The sequence below is a fragment of the Adiantum capillus-veneris genome, chromosome 1 (assembly GCF_014529385.1).
Source record: "Adiantum capillus-veneris isolate H3 chromosome 1, ASM1452938v2, whole genome shotgun sequence".
NCBI lineage: Eukaryota > Viridiplantae > Streptophyta > Polypodiopsida > Polypodiales > Pteridaceae > Adiantum > Adiantum capillus-veneris.
In genome coordinates, this window is record NC_140931.1 from 132,863,327 (window position 1) to 132,878,241 (window position 14,915).

Below are 14,915 nucleotides of genomic sequence, written 5' to 3' on the forward strand. Positions count from 1 at the left end.
TTGGACTTGTGAGCACTATTGGGGAGCATAGCTATAGAAGTGTCTCCAAAAAATATTTCTCCAATATTGAGTACTGGGTATCAACCGAAATAATATATCACCCGTATCCAATAGAGTGACAACATAACCATACAACCAGACCATATCAACCGATCCAAACTAATAAATAGCTATAAAACTTACAACATAACAAACCATCTATTTCAATCAATCTGAATCAGTTAATAGCTCCTCACTTACATCACAAGCAAAGCATATCAACCAACTGACTAATTGCTTATTATGTGCAATCTTGCAACGTAATAACCAGCTAAATAAATCAATCCAAACCACCGGAGTCCATCATGTGCAATCTTGAAGCATAACAAGACAATTGAATAAAAGGATCAATCCAAGAAAATCAATGGTCCATCATCTACAATCTTGCAACATAACAACCATATTCACCAACCCAAAGACACTCAAGTCAATTAAACTTCTTCTAGAACATAAGAGTAAAAATTGATAAAAAAGAGTTCCAGCTAAAACAACCATAAACATAACTAGTATAGCTTTCATAGTCTTATCTATTTATGGTTGTATAATAAAGCTCAAAACTTGATCGTAATACTTGCATTTGCAAACATATGGTCCAGTAATATTCAACAAGCAAAGTATCAAATATAAGACGAAACAAGAACATAAACACACAAGCATAGCCCTGAGTTTTGATGCAAGCTAATCCAATTCAGCATGCTAATGTTTTTTGTATACTCAAAATTAATTTTGATACAATCAAAGGAGAATTGTGCATACAACTCTTGCACAGTACCATAAGTACTTATGATTCTACATGAAAAAAAGAAAAAAAAATCGAATCAAAAAACTTGCTTAATATGGCTAGTGCTAACATCCTACAGTTTCACAGCAATCCAATATCATTTCATTAAGGAAAGCTTGAAATAGAAATCAATCTAATCCCTTCTCCAATCTATGCACAAGTTTTGTATTATCTCACAATGGATATAAAATTACAAAATTGACTTGAAAGAATGAAATAAACTAGAGAAAAATTTGCATATTCAAGGCGGATGGAATCTTCGTTAGAGTTACCAATTAGGAGATATTTAAGATTTAATAGAGGTGAATTACTATATAGAAGAAAAAAGTTATTTGAACATGACTAGAACAATGATAGGGGTATAGGTCTTACAATAAATTTTCGAGCTAAATTCAAGAGTCAACATAATTTATTTACTTTAAATTGTGAAAGCATGCTTTCATGTAAAAACAACTTGATTCCTTCAATTTCCATTCACAGAATCTATTTTAGAGATTTTTGAAAAAAAACGTTTGACTATAGCTAACTTATGGAAGCATCTGATTCTATGTGGACGTAAACTAACACTTGATTGTAAAAAAAGAAAAGCAAAAAGCAAACTCTAGAAGGAGCTCAAACTTGCTGTGAAATAATTCTTTATTTACTTTTAATACTTTGTAAGATCCGAAATCATATAAGATCTTATATAATCGGTTGCGAGTCTGTGGGCTGTGATATGCGAGGTTGATCTAGTATTACCAAGATCACACCATGCTATACAAAATTCTCTACTCATGAGCATATCAAAGAGGTCCCCTGGCTATGCCTCTTATAACCGTATATCTTACGTCTAGTAGGAGTGTGCATCTCGCGTCTGGCCTAGTTGCGAGATATCCGTCTTAGGAGTCTCTGCTCTCGGTGGCATCTATATAGGTGTCCTGCACTCGTCATTATGGTCCCTGTAGTGAAAATGTCAGAAGTGTAGGTGGTGTCTTGAAAGCTTCCAAGAGTTACTAAATCCAATAAAGTGGTCAGCTCTGTGGTCAATGTCATTGCAGATGGGAAATGATGTGATGCTCTCAAAGAGAGTAAGTGTAAACCATAGCCTGTGCTATCTCCTCCTCTGTTTGTTGATACGCTCCCCAAGCCCACATCTCTTGGGTCTATAGTTAGTAAGATGATAGGGTCCCCAAGTAGAAAATATCACATTGGCAGCTTATCTGCGTTCATTGAAGTCTCCCACTTATAATACCTCACTCCTCTGCAAATCGTAGTATCTTCGAATACTAAAGAACAGGTGGTTGTCCATAGGCCCTCCTCTATCCCATTCATCTCTAGCTCTTCCTCTCTGTCATGTCCCCCGTCACCCTCTTCATCTGTGTGTCTGATGTCAAGCACATGTGGACTCCTTGGGGGAAGGTAGCATAGAGTAACGAGGATTACCTGTGTCGGACAATCGTACCCTAACCCACACATATCTGGCCTCCTCATCTCTACTCACGACACTCCCATCTCCTGCAGCTCCCATCCGCATAGTATGGCAACACCATCATACCCTTTGAAAGAGCCATATCATTGTGCGACTCTTTGATATGCCCACTCCAATTGGAAGCCTTGGACGTGGGGAAGACATCCTGACTTTGGCGTGTGTTTGTCAGTAAGATGATGTCTCTACTCCCTGCCTAGGGTGTGTCCATATGGAAACCGTCACAGTTGCATGCATCAAGTACGAGCTGTCACAAAATGATGATGTGGCATGACCACCCGCGGGCAGACATGATGACGTGACAGAGAGCTGTACGGACAGGCAGCCGTACGGGTACCCTGAATTTGCCCTGACAGGTGCTGACGTGGCAGCCTGTGGCCTTCCGCAAATTACACTGCCTGCTTTTCTGGCAGTTTTTTTTGGAGCAAGCGCTTTTGGGAACCGGTTGCTTTTGGGACTTTTTGCTTTTGAGTTTGACTGCTTTTGGGGCATCCCTTGTAAGAATAAATAGACCCTTAGGGGGCCTCACTCTACAGAGCATCTGGACGTAGAGTCTGAGAGCACAGAACCCCTCGGGTGTTGTACTTTGCTCAAGCATTAATATAGATGAAATACCGAAAGGGGTGCCAGTCTTTGGGGCCAATCTCTCTGGGCACAGAACTACGCCAAGCCGTGTTGACTCTATTTTTAAAGTTGTGGAGTATTTTCAGTGATTCTCTTGTGTGTCGTGTCAGGTATTTCCGACTTGGGGTGCCCAAGTCTGTGACACGAGCTCCAATGGTGTTTCCTCCTCTTATCTCATAGGCCACGAATCACTATGTGACTTGTCTACCATCAATGAAGAACCTGCCCATCTCTATAAAGGTCCTTTTGCCCTCTTGTCAAGCTTGCATAAATCGGGGCATGCAAGCCTTTCTATGTTGCACTTGGGAGCTTCCGCCAGTGAAGCCTCAGAGTATCACCCTCTTCTTCATGAATGTCGCCGCCTTCCCTCCTTCACTGTCAAATTGAAGCATGAATGCGTTTGTTCGCCTCTTTCCCGGCTTGCTCTCTTGAAAGTAGGCCAATCTCTTCGATATTTGCATGGCATCGTATTCTGGTAAGACACCTTTTGCCTTCACAATTCCAATGGGTTTCTTTGTGGTGGTTCTCTCCCTTCTTTCTTCACGTTCCTAACAACATCTCCCATCCTTCCTTGTTTGTCTCTGTTTTGACCTCAAAGGTTTTAATCGGATCTGTGGTGATTTCCTCCTTTATAGCTTCTCGATTCTACCTCCTTGATCTCCCCTTCTTTCTTTCTCGAGAGTCGTGACAGTAGCCACCTCCTTTTTTTACTTGCCTACGACCTCTTTGAGAGCTTTGTTCTCCTCTATGCACATCTGAGGTGTTGCTATGTGTCGATGGAGCTAGCTCTCTACTTCGTTGAGGTTGAAATCGGCAGTCAACTTGCTCTCTTTGATTAGGAATCTCATTGCCACCTCGAGTGAGTCAAGCTTCGCTTGGACGAACGGGGCAACCCTCGTTTGTGATACTAAATAAGCTGTCTCTCTGTACAAGAAAGAAAGAAAGGTTGATTGGGTTGGTAAGCTTTCTTCCTTTTTTTTTCTTTTTTCTTTTTTCTTTTCTTTTGGGGGGGGAGGGGGGCACATCTCATGACCCGAGCTTCTATATGCGGACATGTACACATGCATGCATTTGTGAGTATGAATATGACTGTGAATGTGAATGAGTATGTGTCCATGGTGTGTGTGTCTGTATGCTAGGACGATGCGAAGCTATACACACAATGCAGAAACTTCTTTCACATAGATGATTTGTTTACTTCAACCATAAATTTATGAGTATGTGTCTGTGGGTGTGGGTGTCTGTATGCTAGGACGATGCGAAGTAAGCTATACACACAATGCAGAAACTTCTTTCACATGGATAATTTGTTTTCTTCTCCCAACTGCAGGCATTTTTCATACAAACCAACATCATTAAGACCCATTTAGCACTTAATAGACTTGGCTCATTTGATCACTTGAATAGTGACTCTGAATCACAAGTTCAAAAGGCACTATAAAGAACAATTCATAAGTGTCATAAGGAAGAATAGAAACTAAGTTAACGCTAGGACAGCTCTTATAACAAAAGAGCTCAGAAGCACCTTAAAGAGCATCATTTAAGAAAAAAATATAACTCGAGTCTAACCTTAAGTGATTTTTTCTAACCAACCTACAAAATCCATTAAGTATGGCAATTATTCCGTGTTGCCGGATCAACTCATTGATCTGCTATTTCTGGATTACTTCATCAGTCTGCTAACAGCTGCTTTGTAGAACCTTGGTTTGTTCCTTGGACACCTTTAGATAGGACTAAGATAACCCTCCAACCTACCTGTTCAGACCAAGTTAAAAATTAAAATTAGGGTTGCCTTGAAAACTAGGCCACCTTGTAGCCCTCAAACCAAACTGATTGCTAGTGCAGGCTATGCACCACAGCTCCCAAACAAAGTACTTTTCTACCGTACCATCAAGAGGAGCTGGATTAACAAACTAAGACACAGCAGGAAAAATAACCCAAACTTGGCAAAATAAATATACCTTCATTAGGTCAGAAAAGTCCTTACGAATTATAAGAAAGGCTAAAACACTCACAGAAATACAAAAGCAAGGGACACAAGAAAACAAATAACGGAAAAACTAAAACACTTTATTTGTTACCAAACAACACCACCTCTCACATCATCTATGAACATGGCCAAATTTTGTATGTTACCTATCTGTAGCACATCAAGATTATGGCCTCTCAGATGCTCCAATGACTACAGTTGGATAGTGGAGTTCCAGAGCATAATGTGTAGAACATGAAACTGTTCTGAATGTCTAAAATGACTTTTTTGAAGACTGCCACTTCGTCATGCATGCAGAAACTTGCAGGTTTACAGGCAAAAGAGGGTGCCCCTACTAGAGGGCTGTTAAATGCTTCACCGGGCACTCTCGAGAACGGAAGCACACCTTGCCCTGCCCCCCCCCCCCCCCCCCCCCCCCCCCCCCCCCCCCCCACACACACACACACACATCTCAAATGCTGCCAGTCGTGGCTGATCTCACGCTTCTGCCCCTTTCTCTATCATCTGCCACCTCGGCATGAAGGATTCCCCTCTCGGAAGCTGGGCACGAAGATGGCTTTCTATAGAGAGCATCTTCTCAAGCTTACTGAGGATGGTTTTGTGACGAGGCCCAGATACATGGACACCCACTTATCTCATGGGATACGATGTGCTATTGGCCAGATACGCACATCTTCACACCAGCTTCGGGTTGAGATTGGTAGATACAACGGAGTACCAGCAGAGGCCAGGACATGTCCCCTATGACACATGGAGGCTGAGACAGAGTTGCACTATACATGCCACTGCCCAGTTTACTATGAGATACGAGACCGCTTTCACTGCCTGTTCAGAGAGGGCTTGTTAGAGTTCACCACTCTCCTGCTTCACACAGGTCCAGGGCACTTCCTTGTACGGCTAGTGTCTCCAGGCTGGCCACCCATAATCTAGGTTATACCTTGTCCGGACACCCGAGTTTGGGGCCGGCCATCCACTTGAGCTAGTCGCCCACCATGGAACACTCATATATTTGTATGCTGGGTCATGGGGCATTTATCTCTACTACTCGACCCCCTTGGGCACTCATTTATATGGGGCCAGGGGGGTACCCACTATATACGTTGTATCGACAGGTTGCGTGCTCTGGTAGTCAAGGGGGCTGATCGCTCCCTCTTCCCCTACACCAGCGTTTTGTGTTCTCTCTCTCTCTCTCTCTCTCTCTCTCTCTCTCTCTCTCTCTCTCTCTCTCTCTCTCGACTGAGGAGAGGAGCTACACAACATCGACGGAGACTACAACAGAAGATTCGAGCCATACTCTCTCGACATCCAGAGTGCAGATGAGGATGGATCCTCACCATTTCTTCCATCTTTGTTTCACACACTGTTACATCCAGTTTACCGGGTACCTATTGTATCAGCTGCTACACCCACGTAGTTTTAGATTGTAGTAGTAGTAGTAGTATTTTGTTCCACTTCTAGTTCTTTTGTACCCAGACATGGTATTAGATTCACTATTTTGTAACTGATTGGTCTCATAGGTCATTTTGGCCTTTTGAAGACGTTAATATAACATTTCATTTCATTTCTCTCTCTCTCTCTCTCTCTCTCTCTCTCTCACACACACACACACACACTTCCGCACACGCGCATTCTCACATGGTATCAGTAGCGAGCTTTTCATGGTCTTGAGACCGGTGCATCATCATCTGCAACAAGTTCTCCTCCCAAGATCAGATCAGCCAGCGACCAGCGTTCAGCCAGGCAAGCGAAGGTCCTTGTAGAGTTTCTCTCGCGGAGATTCCCCGTCCACCTGCGTTTTCTGTTGTTCAAGATGGGGATCACCAGATTTCCAGCCAGCGCTGGCCTCTACAGGCCTTTTCATCGCCGGAAAACCCCCTCCCTCCACCTGCATTTTCAGCAGCACCTGCATTTTTTGGGGGGACTGCGTTTTTTGGACAGCATGCCCTTGCGTTTTCAGGCTGGGGCACCAGCGTTTTCAGGTTGAGAGGGGGAGCTGGGCTTCCCACCCACTTGGTCATGCCTACACCAAACCGGCTTGGGATCCGGTGCCTTGCCGGGCCTGATCCTCTTCATTTCCATCAGATTACAGCCATTATACCCTGCTGTTTTCTCTGTTTTCAGACTATGAGAGGTTGTACAACACTTTGATTCCCCGCCCTCCCCATACCCCCTGCACCGCTCCGGACCATGCCAAGAGCGAACGGGCATGCTGAAATTTGCTGGACAGCAGCGTTTTCATCACCTTGCAGTTGCGTTTTTGGGTGGACAGCAGCCTCTTGGCTTGTGTTTTTCACTGAGGATGAGGTTACCTCCTGCCAAGACACCATCCGGTGGTGGTCCGTGTGGTCTCTCAGTGACTGCTGCAGTAAACAGTATCTTCGACATCGGCCTGATCATCTACGGGCGTACACTACTTGGGAGATCCATTCATCCCAGCCATCGTTCGGCGGTTGCACACTCCAGAGGGGGTGGTGACTCATGGTTTGCTATGGACACACCTATGCACTCATCAAATGAGTTCACACGAGATATGGCCATGCTCATGAATATGGGATTCCGACATTCCCAGAGAAGACATCACCATCTTGGGTGGACAAACACTTACCACTAGACCTCGACACGTCAGATCACTTGCTTACACAGGAGCATCTACATGGACTTAGGGAGAGGATCTTGGATCTCTTCTTGGACAGGTTCATTGCTTGGATCTACAGACTGGAGTGGGACTTCAGTGCTTTGGACTCTCTTGGAGAGATCTCGCGGGAGACCAGGCATCATTATGCACATTCGAAACGTGCCATCTTTCTTCTGCTCGTTGACTTGCTTCAAAATTTCCTCTTGCTGAGCAAGACTCACCCAATAAGGGGGTTGATTGGGAGGCGAGCTACCCGGTATGAGATCTATGCGGTGATCTTCCGGGCGTACTGGAGGGAGTTCATCAGGAAGTGTTTCCGTGAAACAATCTTTGTACTTTTCAATAAATTGAAGATGCTTAATTTCCAGACTAGAGAGAGAGTCCCTACTAGTTTTATCCTGTGCAAAAATCAAGTAAGCAGAAACACACTTCTTCATTTCTTTCTTAATGGAGATATGGCTTACAATTGGGAACTGCCAATCTCCTGCATCAGCTTAAATCTTTATTTTCTTACCCCCATGATCAAAAGTGAGGGTCTTTTCCACATAATCGGGAATAGGTGTCATGTGAAAGTGCCATGGCATACCCAAGATGATATCACATCCCTCGATGGGTGCCATCAAAAATGATTCGCGGTCCTTGTACTCGCCAATCCGAAGATTGAGCTGTCCTTGCACGGGAGTTGCATTGGTTGTCAACCCCTCGAATGCCGATCCGGATGTAACCAGTGTGCAAAGCTGAGCCGGTGTGAGGCACAAACGTTCCGCAGTATCCAGGGAGATGAAGTTATCCGTAGATCCTGGATCATAAAGAATCAGTACTCGTTGGTTGTTCAAAGACCCCCAGCCCTTCAAAAGTTGACGCTTCCCTTTCTCCATTTCTGTGTTTCCTTGAACATCTAGAATTGAGTTCGAGCTTGGTGGTGCGGGTTCCTTCCTTGCTTTCTCTTGCCTCGTAGAGGCTTGCTCTTGCCGTTGCTGCTTTAGCGGGCAATCCGGTTTCATATGTCCTTTCTCGCCACAGTAGAAGCATCTTCCTTCCTCTCTGAAAGTTTGGAGTTGAGTAGGAGAGAGATACTTAGTTCGCTTGCCATACTTAGTTCGCTTGCCATTGCCCTCTGGCTTCTTAGAATGATCATCGTCCCTAGATGGAGGACGTTTTCTTCCTTGGCCCCCTTGGTCATCGTAGACCCCTCTTTGTCTTGCACGGTAAGTGCTATGCTCCATCTTTCTGGGCGTCCCAGTTGAGTGCAAATCCTCAGCAATGATTGCTGACACCATCATCCTCTGAAGAGTATCATGCGGATACACCTTCATACTCTTTCGAAGCTGCGGTTGGAGACCCGCTTCGAACTTTCGTTTCTTTTCCTCGTCGTCAATCTTCATGAAGGGAGTGACCTTCAGAAGGACCGACCAATACTTGTCCACATAGGTCGTTACTCTTTCATGTTCCTTCTGGGCAAGCCAGTCCCATTCCTTCCGTATGTCCTGCTCGAAGTCAGGTGGAAGAAATTGTTCATAAAATTCAGATTTGAAGCTCTCCCAAGTTCTGGCCTGAGAACCTTCCAGAATCTTGGCTAACCACCAATTACTTGCCGTTTCCTTGAGGTGCATCCCCACATGGCGTAATTTGGATCTTTCTGTGAAGTACCCATTGGTAAAGGCGACTTCAAACTGTCTGATGAAGGACAGTGCTTTGGAGATGTCTCTCCGTCCATTGTAGGTTTCGAACTTGATGTCCTTGTCGCCCGATTTGAAGACTCTCATGTGATGTTGAGACTTGCGACCATGCTTCTTGAATCGAGGCTTATCTTTAGGTTGATGTAGGGTAGTAGTAGTAGCAGCTTCGTTCTTCTGACGCGATGATCGAGAAGTAGAAGTATAATCAAGAGAGTAAGATGGAGATGAGATAGAGATGTCCTTGCTCTCGTCTAGCAAAGAGAGCGCTTTTTCCTGGCCTTTCCTTGAAGTAGGCCGTTCATTCCGATCCGAAGATCCTTTGTGCACCTCGGCACGTTCTTCTCTTGCCTCCTGTGGTCTCACGCCAACAGTGTTGTCTGGATGCTTGGCTGCATCAGTTCCATTCGTTTTCTTCATTCCGCCCAAAAGCTTTTGGACGTCTGGCAACAGTAAGATTTGTTGCAACTCCGCAAGCTGAGCTTGCACTTGTTGAAGCTCTTCTTCAACGCTTCTCCCTTGGCTCGACATGGTTCTTCCCGTTCTTCCCGGAATCGTCCTTCTTTGCAGAGAAAGAGAGGAGTCCGAGCTCTGATACCACTATCACAAAACGGGAGCGTACACGAGCACTTAGAAATCTGAAAATAAAATACTTTGCAAAAGGGAGAGAAGGGAGAAGATCGACACAGTATTGGGGACCAGAAGATGGGCTGGTCCCCCCCCGTTAAGAGTATTCTTTTATTCACGGAGAATTCTTATACAAGCACGAGAACCCGAGGAAACCCCTCCGTTCTGTAATCTTAGACCCGTAGGTCGTGCTTTCCCGTAAAAGGCTTGGGCACAAGGCCGTTCCTTCCCGTAAGGGACTTAGGCGCGAAGCCGTACTTTCCCGTAAGGGACCTAGGCATGAAGCCGTACTTCCCGTGAAGGGCCTTCCCGTAAGACGGGAGATTCCTGCAAAACAAACCACACAGAGCAACAATTCTCAATGCGTATCAACACCTTATACCTATCACTCCTTGCTCGGAGAATCGACCTCCGTACTCAATCGTCACGCGAACACTTGCAAACTCTGTCGCCAGCAGGTGCTCCAGAATCCCAGCGCTAGTTCTTGCTGCTGCTCCCGGCCTGTCCTAAAACTGAAACACTGGCTACCCTTTTATAGGGTCTGGCACCTGACGGGAATAGAGCCGCAAAAGCAGGGTCCTGGCACCCTAGAGAGAGGAGAGAGAGAGATCGCTGGTGTTGGCGCTTTTTAGAGAGAGGAGAGAGAGAGATCGCAGATTTCAGCCCCCTGCATAGCTATTAGCGCTGGCTTTTTAGAGACTTGCTTTATTTTATTAATAAAGGGCTGGTCACTTAAAAGTGACCAGCCACTTTATAAAATAAAGTGTGAACCTGTTCAAACTTTAAAAACTCACTCAGTTAGTGAACACAATGCTATACGAACACATTCCAAGCGTCCCCGGGTGCAGGACACGACACAGATGCAATGCAAACACAGACTCCTCGCGGGAAAACATCTGTCCTCCTGCGACTGTTCCTGCTTTTCGTAAAAAGCTTCATTGAACCCATCTTTATTCTTGTGCTTGCGTTTTTACGCGTATTTTCTTACTCAGTTCGGATTTCCTCCTTAGCCTACGGGATGCCCCCTTACTGATGCACCCGTCACCCATCATGTGACGCATCAGGGGCACTCGTAACCCAGCCCTTTCCACCGAACTTACGGAAACTCCTTCGCGATGTTTACCGTCACCCATCAAATGACACATCAGAGTTTGTCTGTTCTTGATGGCAATTCCTGTAGCTACAATCTTTTAACAGTTCTTAGTGCACATAATAAAATATCCTAAAAAAAAGATTAATCATTAAAAATAAGAAAATAGTCCAATTAGCAACACCCCTCTGGCTACTCAATCTGAGATTGAAGAGATGGAACGTCGACAATTGGTTGACGAGGTAACAAAGCAGATGATTAAAATTGCGAAGGATCCAAAATTTGCAAAAATTTTGACTCGGCAATCCCTCGCAAAAGCGCACATTCAGTGGCAAAAGGCCACAGAGCCACCCATCAAACCGGCACTCTAGAAACCTCCTTCTCCAAGGATGTTTACAAAGCAAGAATTACAAGAGGTGGTTCAGACACAGATCAGCAGGCTTTTGGATGTAATCAATAAAGCCAAAAAGCACGACAAAAAGCATAAGAAAGGAATTGACTTCACGGGTTATTTGGGTCGTCGATCTTCCTTTGCATCGGCAAGAAAGCAGAAGAAGCGTGTACGATTTGAAGGACTACCCAGTTCTTCTTCTTCTTCTTCTAACAGTTCTTCTAGCTCTTGTGGGGAAAAAGCGAAGCAAAAAGCAAAGCTTCGGAAAGGGCAAGAAAAAGGCAAAGAAGCCTAAATTTTGCCCAGTTTCTGACAGTCCTACAAAGGACTCATCCTCAGACAGTTTGGACTCCGACGATCACATGTTTTATGCAAAGAAGAACCATTTTTATAAAGCCACCAATATGACTTCCTCGAAGATAAAAGCAAGAAAGTAAGAGAATTCAAAGAAGGTGGACAGTCAATTAAGTTTGACTCTTTTTTTGGATTTCGAGATGCTATCACAAAGCGATGACGTGGCGGACAGCAGAAACCCTAATTTCTGCCAGAAACCCTAAAATTCCTGCAAACCCTAATTTCTGCTAGAAACCCTAATTTCCGAAAATCGCGGAGGCTATATATTAAAAAGAAAAAAAATTTTGGGAAAATGATGAGCGACACGAATTTTGCTTTTTTTTTTTTTTTTTTAAGCGAAAAAGACTCTCTAAGAGAGAGAGAACTGATGCTTTTTATTTTAAAAGCTTTTGGGGCTCTACTTTTGGGCATCCCTTGTAACCTTTAAATTAGTGGTGAGGGCCTCACTTCTCAGAGCATCTGGACGCAGAGTCTGAGAGTGAAACCCTAACCGCTCTCTTGTACTTTGATGATTGATTAATACAAAAAGAAATACCGAAAGGGGCGCCAGTCTTTGGGGCCAATATCTCTAGGCACGGAACTCCGCCGGGCCAGTGCAAATCTATTGTGATCTGTGAATTGTTTGAAGTGGTTATTTGGTGCTGTCATGATTGATTCTTGACTTGGAGTGTCCAAGTCTGTTACAGTGGTATCAGAGCACGGCCGATTTCTCTTCTACGGGAAATCCGATCCCCGAAATTTTTTTCCGCGGCACCTATGGCTTCAGGCAATGATCAGTCGACTCCCTCTGCATCTAGAGATGCGGGTTGGGATCACAACAAAGATTCAGACAGAGAGTATGGCCCACCTCGGCCTACTCAGGCGGAGCAAAGAGAGATGGAGCGTCGTCAATTGATTGGCGATGCAACAAAGATGATGCTCAATTTTGCCAAGGACCCAAAGATGGCAAAATATATGAACCAGACCTCTTTGGAAGAGGTACAGACGGAGTGGCAGAGAACCACAACACCGCTCCCGAAACCCGCTCTCAAGAAACCTTCTGCCTCCAAGAAAATATACGGAGAAGGAACTGGAGAATGTGGTTGATGCACGGATTGCTCAGCTTTTTGACGCGCAAAAGAAAGCCAAAAAGCACGGCAAAAAGCAGAAGAAAGGCACTGACTTCCCGGGATATTTGGGTCGTCGGTCAACATTTGACAAGGCAAAGAAATTGAAGAAGCGCGTCAAGTTTGAAGACCTACCTAGTTCTTCTTCTTCTTCTTCTTCTAACAGTTCTTCTAGCTCCTCAGATTCGAGCGAAGAAGACAGAAAAAGCAAAAAGCGAAGCAAGAAACAAAGCTTCGGAAAGGGCAAGAAAAAGGCAAAGAAGGCTACATCTCGCCCAGAGACTGACAGTTCTACTGAGGACTCGTCTACAAACAGCTCAGATTCCGATGACGGAAAGTTTTATGCGAACAAGAAGAATTTTTACAAAGCCAACCAGTATGACTTTCTCGAAGATAAAAGCAAGAAAGTCTGAGAGTTTAAGGAAGGTGGCTACTCGATCAAGTTTGATACTTTTCAGGATACTCAGATGCTTCGAAGGCTTTGTCTTTTATACAGCAGTTTGACATCGCTTTCGCGGGAGGACGCTATTCAGAGCACTCCAAGATTCGGAGAGCTGCCTCTTAATTTAAGGGGAATGCTCGTACTTGGTGGTCCACGCTTCTATTAAGCAAGACTGTGCCCGTTACATGGCTGAAATTCAAGAGGCTTTTTATTTCTTCTTGGTTGACTCAAGAGTTTGAGCGAGATATACGAGCTGCTTGGAACCATCTCCGGATGACCAAGAGCGATACAATGAATTCTTATTGTGAAAGATGCTAGAGCTCTTTTCTACCCGCCTCTTCATTCAAGAAGATCTCGTTCAGAGAACAGATTGAGCGGTTTACCTTGGGTCTACCTACAGAGATCCGAGATCACTGCTTGGAACACAAGTCAGCTTCTATTCAGGAGTTGATGAGTCATGCGAAGCGGGGCTTTGCCATTCACTCTGGCAGTCTGACCTACCCCACAGATGAGGCCATGACACAACGAGCCGAACAAACTTCTGGGAATGAAAGTAGAAAGAAAAAAGAGCAACCAAGAGAAAAATGATGCACGACCCAAGCTTACTCCTAAGGAGAGAGCTTGCTTCATCAGAGAGGGGAAGTGATTTGGATGCGGGGAACATGGACATATCTCCGCGAAGTGCCCTAAAAAGGCACAGAAAGAACAGAATGATAAAGACGACGACAGGCCTGAGAGTTCGAGAGCAGCTGAGGAGCGTGGCAGAAAAGGCAGATAGAAAAGCAAAACTGGTACCACATGGCGTGGGACCTGCACCGAATCTAATGAATGAAAGGACAAACTTTGCCGCTTTTGGGGCAAAGTGAAGGATCAGGAAGCTCTTTTGAAGGAGCCAAGGCCAACTTCTTTTCACTTGGAATTGGCGGCTTGATTTGGAATTACGCCCGACAGACTGACGCCACAGGCGGAGGTAGTTCAACTGGCACTCGGATGGGCTTTGCCATTACACCGAGCATTGGCAAACTTTGTTTGCAATGACAGGGGTGTTCAGGGCACGCGAGTGATGTTCTACTCAGAATCCCTTGGTACCACAAGAACTACGCCGTGGTTGACTACCGGGCCGAGAAAGCGACTTTGATAAATGAAGGGCTTAGAGATTGTACTTGATGAACTTCAGTTTCTTACTCATTCTTTTGGGAGAGAACTGAACGATGCATAAAGGTTGAATATGTTTTGACCTGATCAAAAGAACGCCAAGATTTTTCTCCACACTCATGCCGATTGCTTTTCAGAGGGCCTGAAGATCAATGATCAAACCATTGATCTGATAGCTGGAAGCACGCCACCGAATCGGCCACCTTACCGTGTGAGCCGAGTACAGAATGAAAAGATTATGAGCCCAGTGAAAGACCTCTTGGAAAAGGGTCTTGTCCAGCCTAGTACTTCACCGTATTGCTCTCCAGTGTTGTTGGTTTTGAAGAAAGACAGATCTTGGAGAATGTGCATCGATTATAGAGCTCTCAACAAATCACCATCAAGAACAGATTTCCGATTCCTAGGATGGATAATATACTTGACAGATTACAGGGATCCTCGTGCTTTAGCAGGATTGACTTGAGGAGTGGATATCATCAGATCAGGATAGCGCCAGGAGATGTCTACAAGACAGCTTTTCGGACGACTTTTGGGTTATTT

The 14,915-nt window shown here is 44.8% G+C and overlaps 1 protein-coding gene across 1 annotated transcript in view; it reads right to left on the reverse strand.

Annotated features, from left to right (window-relative positions):
* Positions 1 to 4,313: 4,313 nt before the first annotated feature.
* The window catches only part of LOC147465594 (uncharacterized), a 42,509-nt gene continuing 31,907 nt past the window's right edge, over positions 4,314 to 14,915 (reverse strand). The window contains exon 3 of the mRNA XM_086520776.1: positions 4,314 to 4,664. Coding sequence (XP_086376902.1) covers positions 4,633 to 4,664 — 32 coding nt within the window. The 3' untranslated portion in view covers positions 4,314 to 4,632. The remainder of the gene's footprint in view (positions 4,665 to 14,915) is intronic.